General features: G+C 39.7%; 1 protein-coding gene across 3 annotated transcripts in view; it reads left to right on the plus strand.

The window, feature by feature from the left end:
* LOC111867329 (serine palmitoyltransferase 2) overlaps nucleotides 1-11,317 on the plus strand; it is a gene marked incomplete at its 3' end in the record, with an annotated part of 39,377 nt that extends 28,060 nt beyond the window's left edge. For all 3 annotated transcript variants that reach the window (XM_023857084.2, XM_023857085.2, XM_033752641.1), the window contains 7 exon segments: nucleotides 4,137-4,282; nucleotides 5,397-5,615; nucleotides 6,832-6,995; nucleotides 7,323-7,484; nucleotides 8,530-8,656; nucleotides 10,389-10,524; nucleotides 11,188-11,317. In XM_023857084.2, coding sequence (XP_023712852.2) covers nucleotides 4,137-4,282; nucleotides 5,397-5,615; nucleotides 6,832-6,995; nucleotides 7,323-7,484; nucleotides 8,530-8,656; nucleotides 10,389-10,524; nucleotides 11,188-11,317 — 1,084 coding nt within the window.
* Nucleotides 11,318-11,810: the final 493 nt, after the last annotated feature.

Genomic DNA, 11,810 nt, shown 5'->3' on the forward strand with positions numbered 1-11,810 from the left:
TTCTACCGGTTCTCACGGTCTCTTCGCTTGCAGAATTCTTATATTTTCTTCTACCCTGAAGATGGAGGCGATACGTTCCTCCGAAACGTCGGTTAACACCACTTATACACGGTGCCAAATCCCAGAAGACTGCTTTCTTCACATATCAATCAAGTTGCACATTACATAGTAATTGTGCAACTTGGTTATGACAGTTTGGATGAAACTGGTGAACCTTTTTCATTAGAGATAAGTTTTATAATAAATGAATGATTATTGCAGCTAGTTATACATGATGTCAAATGCTCCTATTCCGTGGAGATTGTGCCACGTGAAATTCTAGTGGGAAATGTTACATATGGATTTATTTGCATACGTAGTGTTCTGCTGTTACATTTCACTAACTTCTGGCGGAAGGTATTCCTTGAGCAGTTCTTAATCATTCAGCTTCTTGAGACAATCTCTGTTCTTGCAGACCCAAAAGTGTCATTACACTATGCACAGAGCTTGCCGTTAAGACCCACAATGAGCTGAATCAATTCAGTTCACATCTCACAACATAGTTTTCTAAGTAAAAGTTTACACTTCTTTTGGTAAATTTCTTTTAACCCTGTGTGGTCCCACCAACTTTAATTCTTTTCCAACTGTAATGCCATTTTAAATTTCCAACTAGTCAGATATAATCACCAGAATCAGCCTGAATTAGCTCTGGTGTAGGATTATGATGAAAGATGTAAAAAGCTAGGTTCAGTCATGTAGGATTACAGTGCAGAAAAGAAAAAAGGCTGAATTGAGCCTGGGTTAGCAATGGAACAGTCAGTTTAAAAAGGCAGACTTAGTCTGGGTTCAGACTGAAAATTGTTAATATTACCACCCATCTATGCCAAAGTCTGTATTGAGGTTTTCTCTCTGAACTTTTATATTAATTTCTCATTTCTCCCATGGGGATTGCTACATCATCCTTGTTGATCAGTCACCCTGACAGTACTAGGTAAACAGTTCAAATTATGAGGATCATCCTTATGTAATTATATACATTTTTGAGTTATTATCACTCTCCTGGATCAAAATATTCCCAATGTAAAACAGATCATTCAGTATTCATACATTAATGAAAACAAGGAGGTTAAGATGGAGTGGACATGTACCTCAGAAATGGAGCTAAGAAATGAGTACAAAGTTTTAATATCTTTGGAAACAGCCACATGGAATGCTGAGGATCAGATTGGAGGACATCATTAAGATGATGTTAAGGAAATACATTGTAAGCAATGTTTGTGGATGGAACTTCATTAGAATCACATGACAGTCATATTACGAGCAGCAGTGTTGATTCCATGGGATCCATTTTTGCAGAGTTATTTAATTATCTTAAGGTGTCTTGTGTGGAAAGGGGAGGATGGAAGATTCAAGAGAGAATTGTGCCACACATTTTCAGGATTTAATCTGTTTGCATTTTCACTTTATGTTAATTTATTGTCATAAAATATTAAGTATTATTTTTGGCTGATGATGAGTTCCTTATGAAAACGTCCATTATATCCTGGTGGATGTATTTCTTCAGGCATGGCTGTTCAGTTGAATTCTCGATTGAAAGAGCAGTGACAAGAAATGTCGAACCCACGCTGTGGTATGTTTTTATTTTAGCCATTGTGCCTTGATATGATGAAGTGAACGCAGACCACTGGCAAAGTAAATCTTTCAGAACACACAGCACAGAAGTGGCAATATTGGTTTTCATCTAAGCCTGCACACTTAACTTTATGGTGTGGACTGTGATGCTTTTAGGATGGTACACCCTGTAGTACTGCAGATGAAGCTGAAAAGTTTGAATATTTTAGTTTGAAATTTCTGTGCAGCACTTATGCACACCGCAAATGTTCTGATTGCAACCTGTGATACCACTTCATAATTTCTATGCTACAGCCAAGCTAAAGTTCAAATCAGTTATGTGTAACGTAAAGCTATCCCTGTAAGGACAGCAGTAAATTTGAGAACTTCATTGAAGAAAATCTGAAATGGAAGTCATTCAACACAGATATTGACTTGGGAGCAATGAAATTGAACACTAAATGAGGGAAACCCTTACACTGAGGAACATTAAATGATGGTTCCACTTCTTTGGTGTCATCAGAATCAAATATGTAGCTACAGTTCCATTATGGACCATTGTTTAACCTCAGGTTTTAATCAGACATTTATGGTAACTTTCATCTTTGTAAAATGTTCTGGTATCAGCACTGTCATAGGTTTATTTTTTGAAGGCAAGAAATCTGAAACAAAGATACAAAGATCACTGTCTAGACACTGACTATATATACAGCGTGTTCACACCGTAAATGGTGATTGCAGCACTGCGACAGCATCTGGGTGGATCCAGTAGCTGCATTTCAGTTCTTCTCACAGCTAAGTGTCGATTTAATTTGCAAACGTCAGGAAACAGGATTGTGCATACAATAAGTACCGATTCCTAGGCACTCAGAGTGTTTTTATGGTTTGCTGTAAAAAGTATAGTACCATATTCTTGTAAAAATATTACCTTATGTAAAGCTAAGGTAAATTTTTTGCTGTGCTTAACTAATTAAACCCTATGCCAAGAAGACATATAGGCAAGTGGATGTATATATCCACAGTTTCTTGACCTCGGCACTAGTTTCAGGTGAGTGGTCAGCTTCATGCCCCATCCACCTTACCCCCAGAGAAAGATCCTCTTGTACCCATTGGATAGGAGGCTGGGTGGGTCCCAGAACCAGTCTGGAGGACGCAGAGAAGAGAAAATTCTTGCCCCCTACCAGGACTTGAACTCCGACCCCGCAGTCGTCCAGTTCGTAGCTGGACAGTGTGGAGAAGAGAAAATTCTTGCCCCTACCGGGACTTGAATTCCGATCCCTTGGTTCAGTCCGTAGCTGGACAGTGTGAAGAAGAGAAAATTCTTGCCCCTACTGGCACTCGAACTCTGACCCCTCAGTCCAGTCTGTAGCTGGACAGTGTGAAGAAGAGAAAATTCTTGCCCCTAACAGGACTTGAACTCTGACCCCCTCGGTTTTTCAACCATTAGCCAGTCATTATACCAATTGAACTACTCCTTAGAGCAGTTAGAAAAATATAGATGTGTTTTTTGTATATAATTTCTCTTTGAGCTTCATAGTTCAGCTATATAGTTACATTAGCTTCCTTTCTTTTCAAAAAGGAAATGATTTTTGAAACAGTGTGTTTTATGCCTGCATGGTGATGGGCCTTGCAAACTGTGTGTATAGAAATGTTTGAGATCTGGAATTTTTTAGATGGACAGGGTTAAGTGCTTGGTATTTACACTTTGTTAGCCCAGGTGTGTTCTTGACTGCGTGACATTCATTTTAATGTCTCTTTCAGGGAACATATTGCACAAATATATGAACTGTTACATACTTTCAGCATTTAACGTTTTAGAGACATACAAATAACCTAAGTCGATGTGTCTGTACATTGTCATGTACCATACCATGGTAAAAAGGAAGGGTTCCACTTTGCATGCTACCCTTCATGTTTTTCTGTATTTCAGTAACTGTGTTGGATTGGAAACTTTTTTCCTTAAGAATAAAAACTTATCCCTGTGCTCAATTAGTTAAGCACTATGCCATGAAGACATATGGGGAAGTGGTGGTATAGCTCCACTTTTCTTGACCTTGGCACTAGCTGGAGGTGAGTGGTCAGGTTCACACCCCTGCCTCTTTAACCTCCCCCCCTCCCCAGGGGAAAGAGCCTCAGGTGCCCATTTGATATGAGGCTGGGTGGGCCCCAGAGTTTGTCTGTACACTATGGAGAAGATAATAATCGTATAGTACCTGGAACTGAACCCGGGCCGTCCAGCCCGTAGCCCTTCGGTATACCAACTGAGCTATCCGTACTCCTCTCCATAAGACCACTAGACCACAGAGGCCATTTGCCGACAAGCAGCGGTCGCTCGGTCAGTATAGTTCGCTTGTGGACTAAAACCATGGAGTTTGTTTTTGATGTGGGGACAGCCATGAAAAATAAGGCTTGCTGATTTCTGGCCAGTAGTCAAATCCTGGACTCCCAAAAGGTGTAGAGGATTCTAGTTCATTGAGTTAACAGCATTGAATGTGTTCAAGATGGTTTCATGAATCTAATGGTTTGATTGTGTGGCTGTTATGCAGGTATACTGGGACTTATACAAAATGTCTGAACCTCGGTTCATACAATTACTTGGGGTTTGCTGAAGCAACAGGGCCTTGTGCAGAGGCTGCAGCCGAAGCAATCAAGACGTATGGTTGCGCTATGTGCAGCCCTGTTCAGGAGCTTGGTGAGTTGGATATGTAGACATCATTTTTAGCATAGAAGATCTGAAACCTTCATGGGCTATCAGTGATGTCACAGTTGAGATAACAATCAGTTTCAGAGATGTGCTGTGTTCCAACATTAGGGCTAACCTGAGGAATGACTATGAGTCACTGATGTGTCTTTGTATCTGAGTCAGTGTAGTGCCACTTCCTTATTGATAAAGTAAAGGTATTTCTGTAACAGGCCGCGGAGACCCATAGGCTTGTGAGATGTTTAGGTCCCCACATTTTCTAGACAGTCGGCTCATAGATGGCGGTGAGGTTGTCAGCCTTACGTGCCGGCAGGCCCTCTACCCCTAAGAACATTCCAAGAATATTCCTGGTACTCATTTCTGTTAGAGGCTGAGTCGACCCCTGGGCCATAGTGCGGCTGGAAGGATTAGGTCAATTTGAAAAAAATCCAGTGACTTCATCGGGATTCAATCCTCCGACCTTCCGGCTTGTAGCATAGTGCCTCAATCAACTATGCTACCATGTGCCCCCCTTCCTTATTGGTGCACTAAGCAACATGAAGATGCCCTCCCAACATATTCATTTTCTGGAGAGTTCTATCTTCTGGGACATAACGCCATTTAGTCCATTGAAAGTCAGCTGATGTTTTGGAGGAATATGCTATCTCCATCTTCAGGGTTGAAGAATATTCACAAGAAACCAGCTTGAAGCAGTTAGCAGCTGAAGATATAGGTAAATGTTCTTCCAAAATATAGGTTAACTTTTAATGGACTACATGTTGTATCCCAGAAGGCAGAACTCTTCATAACCACTGATGTGAGAACATGAAATCCTAGTTATTATTTCTGTGGTTTATATTATGATGCTGTCAGTATATATCTATGAATGGGAGGATTAGTAAATGATTAATTGGAAGTTATTTGGATGGAGGTTATCATGGCCTAATTGGGGTACTGAAGAAATACTTCCGGATATCTGGCTTCCTGGCCAAAATTTGAACTGCAGTTCTAGTGTACAAGTCTACAGCATTGCCACTACACTAACCCTCACCCTCCCAACTTTTGTTTCAAAGATTACAAATCAGCAGTATCAGTTTTGGTCATTTGTTGGATGTTCTTGTTGTAGGAACACACCCATTGGTGTTGGAGCTGGAGAGAACGACAGCGCGGTTCGTGGGAACTGAAGATGCCATTGTATTTGGGATGGGATTCGCTACAAATGCTTTGAACCTGCCAAGTCTAGTCTCTCCAGGTTGCCTTGTGTTAAGCGATGAGAAGAACCACGCATCTCTTATACTCGGATTGCGGCTTTCTGGGGCTACTATAAAGGTTTTCAGGCACAACAGTATGTATATGTTAATGTGTGATAGACTTGTATACATATGAGGTTTGAGATTTTCATTGCAGGGGAGGTGAATACTGTGGCCATCTGGGTTATGACACTGTAATCTGGTAAGTGGTTACCATTTTCTTTTTTTAATTTGCTTAGTGCGGGGTGGAGTCCAACTGGGTCCACTCGGCATGGCGGCCACCGATTGGCCTATTGTAGCCTGCCCCAGGTGATGGTGATGACGGAGAATTTGGTGGAATGAAGATTGTCAGGGGAAACTGAAGTATTCAGAGAAAACCCTCCCCATCGCCACTTTGTCCACCACAAATCCCACTTGACCACACCCGGGATCGAACTCGGGCTGCCACGGTGGGAAGTCAGCGACTAACCGCTTGAGCTATGGCACGGCCTAAGTGGTTACCATAGTTTTGCTTGAATATATTGCTTCCATGCTGAGACTTGAAGCAAGCCAAGTCCAGAAAGAGGCAGGTAAGTGCATATTGTTTTCATTCATAAAGTGTCTTGCATATGTAGCATATGGACTTTCTGCAAGGTGTCCTTTGGAAAGAGTATTGGAAAAGACAACAATTTATTACATGGATTAATTAAGTTTGGTTTTTGCATAAATATTATTCCCTTTGTTTACATTATAATTAAATTATTAGTTATGTTTTCTTTTCCAATTGACCCAGATGTTTCAGTGGGGTCTGTACCCATAAAGCACCCATTAAATATCGTGGGGAGTGAAAAACTCTCCTACCTCAGTGTCAATGGTGCTTTCCCATTTCCATAAACAAGGCTGTGGACACAAGTCATACCAGAATAACCACTGTGTCTGTAGTGGATCAGACGATACTGTGTAATTTGAGAGTCACTGGATCCAGTGGGAAACAAATTCTATCAGAATTTGTTTAGTTTAATTTTGCTGCTGTCAAAATTTCAGTTTAATTTAGTTTTTAAGTTTTGGTTTTGATTTGTTAAATGGTCAGGAATAACCAGTACAGCTAGTCAACTTTAAATACTAAACATAATAATTGTATTGGACTTTTGAGGTTCTCACAGCAGTTGTTATGGCAGACTCTGCCACCTGCTCATGCTGGTGCCTTGGGCAGCTTATTCGACTGTGGAGAGGGAGGTGATCTGTTCCTCCAAAATGTCGGTTGACTTTCAACGGACTTCATGACGTTATATCGCAGAAGATAGTATTCTTTATGATGATTGTGTTTTGCAGATGTCAGTAGCCTGGAGAAGTTGCTACGAGAAGCCGTGGTGTATGGACAACCACGCACTCGCAGACCATGGAAGAAGATTCTTATCGTAGTGGAGGGAGTGTATAGTATGGAAGGATCAGTAGTGCGCTTGCCAGACATTATACGTCTCAAGAAGAAGTACAAGGTACTAATCTTGTATCTTGCCGTTTATGTGCACGTTTCCAACTAAATGTTGCAAAATTATGGTTATTACATTGTTAATCTGTGTCTACGTGTAATGATTTGAGTGCTGCCAAACAGAGTTTCGTGAAACGTTGTATTGGTGAGTTTTACAGGAATTTGTGGACACAGCTGAGGTTTGATTAAAATGAATGTTTTATTTTATACGATATTCTTAAATGAAGTTGCTAATACAGTTTGTTAAAACAGCTGGCAGTAAAACTCCAGAGAAAGTAATATAAAATATTGCCATTCAAAATTGGAGCACACTAAACAGATACCATTGTTACAGGCATATCTCTACCTGGATGAGGCCCACAGCATTGGAGCTATGGGCGAGAATGGCAGAGGTGTGCTGGATTATCATGGCTGTGATCCAAAAGATGTGGACATTCTCATGGGGACCTTCACCAAAAGCTTTGCCTCAGCAGGCGGATATATAGCTGGGTCTAAGGTATGTTAGGAGACAGAGAGGCCCTGGGGTAGCGTTTCCCCAGTGCACTTTGGTTTTGCCCTGCAATCTATGATTCCATGTGTTCCATACTCGTCTGTCATCAGGGGCTGGTATGGTAGACCCATGTGTGGCTGCAGTACCAAATGGACTCTGTCTCACCTCACTCCTGAAGTTTGAATTTTGAGGTTCAACTGACATGGACATATTTTCTTTGCTCACTGTCTACTGGATCAAAAACATATAGCATGTGTTTGAGGCTTCAGGCTAAATGAATGTGTACCTATTCTGTGAGGTCCATTAAGTAAAGCTTATCCTTATCACTAGGCAGATTTTGTAGCATTTTCTGGGTAAAGCCAAGGTTATCTACTCTAGGATCTGTTACAGAAAGCTAGACCTTTTCACTAGGTCTTGCAGTGAGGGAAATTGGCTGTGTGTATTCAGGTAAGAATAAAAGATAGAATCCACACAGAATTTTGATGGGGAAACGTTTTGAATAGAAGTCACAAGACCAAGAATCTTGGCGGGGGGAACTTTGAGATATATCTGAGGGTTAATTAAACTCTTTCATATAGATTGTTGTCATCTGGTGATTAATATGCACACTACTAAGAACAGTGTCAAAGATTATATTGAACAGACATATAACAGCATGCGGTCATAATGTGACAGTAAATTTGTAAGTTGGTGCCAGAAGGTTTCTAATAGTGGAATTGAATATGCAAATTGTGACTGAGATCTTCTGACAGAGGATAGCAAAAGGTTAATTAGTAAGTATGTGTCATGGCCCCAAATGGCACTGTAGCACCCATCTTCAGGATGAACTGTAACACTACCAAAATGTTATGTGAACTAGTCACACAGTCCAAGAGAAACATAAACCAAACAAGTATGTATTCCAGCCACTCTTGCATTGTCCCATTTTCAACATTGTAATGTTATGTTATAAATGATATGCTTAACATAGTATGCAGTTAAATTAATAAGAGTATTGTTTTGAAGTATTTGGTATCAAGTGATGCATGATCTGGTTTGTGTTCTGTTCTAGCATCTTATTAATTATCTTCGTGTAAATAGCCATGCTGCCTGCTATGCATCAGCCATGTCTCCTCCTATTGCCCAACAGATTATCACATCTATGAAAATAATTATGGGCGAAGACGGCACTCTTGAGGGTGTGTATACAGTGTGATGTGTTCTTTATTTACACTGCCAGTTATGTATCTAGAGCATTACAAATCATTAAGATCCAAGAAATGGCAAGGACTTCTATTCTTTTTAAAAAAAGCATGATCACCTTATATAATAAGGTCCCTGAGCATATAAAATTAAAGAAAAATTTGGACTTTTTTTAAGAGGGACTTAAAATCCTTTATGTTGAAACATTCCATTTATTCTGTTGAAGAATTTATGTCCCTTTAATTCTTAAGTGAGTGTGTTATGGTTTTGTGTTATGACAAATATCTTGTCCTCACTTAATCTATAAAAAATTTTGTATGTAGGGTTTCTCTTGGTAATTGCATTGCTGCAAATGGGATGTGGTATTGTAGGATTGATTTGTATGAAATCTGTAGGTATTTTAAGTTTTATAGTATAGTCGACTCGCACGATATGTAGCAAGTGTCACGTAACTTCAAACAAGGCCAAGAGTAACCTTGAATGCGCTGAAGAAAAATTTCAGACAAGGGGGTGGAGGGTGTGAGAAGTGACAGGCAGCCAGTGGAAGAATAAGTGTTAAGAAACTCCTCCCACCACAAGCTATGCGCGGGATTTGACTAGGAATGCGGGGCCTTGTTCGAAGTTACGTGACACTGTCTATAATATGTAGTTACTGACTTGTTCTGTATCGAGAGGTTGTATCACCAAATATGGATTCTTGGAACAAATAGATTGATTGATTTATGTCACTAGAGTTCACAGTGAGAATTTAGACCAGTAGGTATACTATAGGTGTATAAAGGTCCATGATTTATCACCAGTGAATATTCAGATTAGTCTTCTGTGATGTGACATGGAGTAATCAGGGTGGATACCAGTGTTTCATAGTCAAAGTGACATCATCTCTTATGATGGAGGCAGCATATTCCTGCAGAATGTTGGTATTCACCTCCAGTGCAGAACACCACACTCTATATCAGTATGATACTTCAGTGTCACAGTGTAGTGGTTGGTTCTTCTGCTTGACAGTTAGGATGCCCCATTTTGTAATCTGTAATGAGAGAATTCTTCTCTTCACTGGACTGATTAATCATGCAAGTTACTAGTTGTAAGATGTAAACATCACCTCTAGGCTTACATATTAAATGTCCTTGTTTTTTGAAGGAGGAAGATTTTGACTTGAATTAACATTTTTTTAAGCAGTAGAAGAGTTGGTTGAGGCACTATGCTACAAGCCGGAAGGTCGTAGGATAGAATCCCAATGAGGTGGATTTTCTTTTTCAATTTTCCTGATCCTTCCAGCCACACTATGGCCCTGGGGTCGGCTCAGGCTCTAACAGAAATTAGTACCAGGAATGTTCCTGGGGCCAAAGGGTGGCCGGCGCGTAAGGCTGACAACCTTACCGCCATCTGTGAGCCGACTGTGTAGAAACTGTTGGAGCCTCGACCTCTCACAACCCTTTAGGCCTCCACGGCCTGATACATGGATAGCTTTACTTTTCTTTTTTTACTTACTAAATTTGAGTTCAGGAATGAAGGTACATTTCTGGTTAGTGTTAACTTTTTTTTGTCTATGTCATTAGATGACATTTTACCTGAAATATACATTGGATTGACTGATGCACTGTTTTTGTAGTCATTCTAATCAGTTCTGACACTTTTGGGTTTAAATGGCTTGAAGTTTGAAGAATTTTACTTTTCTTTCCATTACAGTATTATAATTATCCTCGTAATATATTTTATGATTAGGTAAGAAACGCATTATGCAGCTGGCTCGAAACACAAGATACTTCCGACAGAGACTGAAACAGATGGGCGTCATATTATATGGGAATGATGACTCACCAGTTGTTCCTTTTCTAGTCTACATGTTCTCCAAGATTGGGTATGTACCTGGTGAAAGTCCTTTGGCTTATATATCTTATTGTTTTCTGCAATTGGAGTTTCATTCCTTGCAGGGGAAGAAATATTTTTGTTGTTGATTAGATCCATACCAGCTCTGGGGTCTGTACATCCTTCTGTTCAGGGAAGCAGAGGTGCTTGTTGCTTGCCTGAATTACTATTTGATCTTGAGGCAATGTGTTCTGAAATGCCAGTAATTCCTACCAGACTTCACAGCATCAAATCCCAGAACATAACACTCTTCAAAAATGTGTAACTTAAATTGGATAAGAAGTTGTTGCCTATTCTATGAAGATTTAGTTGATAACTATAGCTAAAGGAGCTGCAAATGGAATGTCAGAAAGGTGTTAGGATGGTGTGGAATAAATTTATTTCATTGAGACATGGGGTATGCTCTGTAATAAGCCTCTGGGTTCAACAAATGCAGAGAATCTCTTCACTAACTGAGCAGCCATTAAGCTCTCAGTAAGGACTCTGCTTAATGGAGTGAGTCAGTGAGTTAGGAATGTAATTTGATCTCTTTCTGTATTTCATAATTCTGTAGAATTTATTTTGCTCTACAGGTTTATTCAGCCAATAATTTGCAGATGAGTGCAAGTCATCTGTTTATGTTAGACACTCACTTGTGTATATGTTGTTTTTGCAGGGCTGTTGTTCGAACTTTACGAACAAGGAATATTGCAACTGTAGGAGTAGGTTTTCCAGCAACGCCTCTCATGGAGGGACGCATTCGATTCTGTCTCTCAGCAGCACACACAAAAGAGCAGCTTGATAAGGTAAAGGTTCAGTGTTTGCTGTACCTTAACCAATGCACTACCTTAAACCCCCCCAGAACATAATATCACTTAAAAAAAGTCAACACAAACTTGTAATTATTTTTTTGTATGCACTGGGGGGTTTGGTGTATTTGTAATATGTAATAAAAGAGTTATATTGGTGTTTTGCTTATGAAGTGAATATTTTATATTATGTTCTGTTGTTCAATTACTACAGTTATAATGCTAGTTATATTTTGTTGGTGTGTTGGTTTTTCTTTACTGCTGTTGTAGCTGTTCTGAACGTTTTGTGTAGTTGGTTCTGTTTTAATATAGGAGGTAAGGTATGTGTGTTTCTAACTGGCGTTCATTTCCTGCAGTGTTCTGAATACTGAATTATGTGTATCAGTGTTTGTCATTCATGTTTATGTTATTTTTACTGATTTTGTATATGTGGTATTTTTATATTGTGTTTGTGTTCCTTTTTTCTGTGTTATAATGTCCACAGCATCAG

The sequence above is a fragment of the Cryptotermes secundus genome, unplaced genomic scaffold (genome assembly GCF_002891405.2).
Source record: "Cryptotermes secundus unplaced genomic scaffold, Csec_1.0 scaffold2387, whole genome shotgun sequence".
Lineage (NCBI taxonomy): Eukaryota > Metazoa > Arthropoda > Insecta > Blattodea > Kalotermitidae > Cryptotermes > Cryptotermes secundus.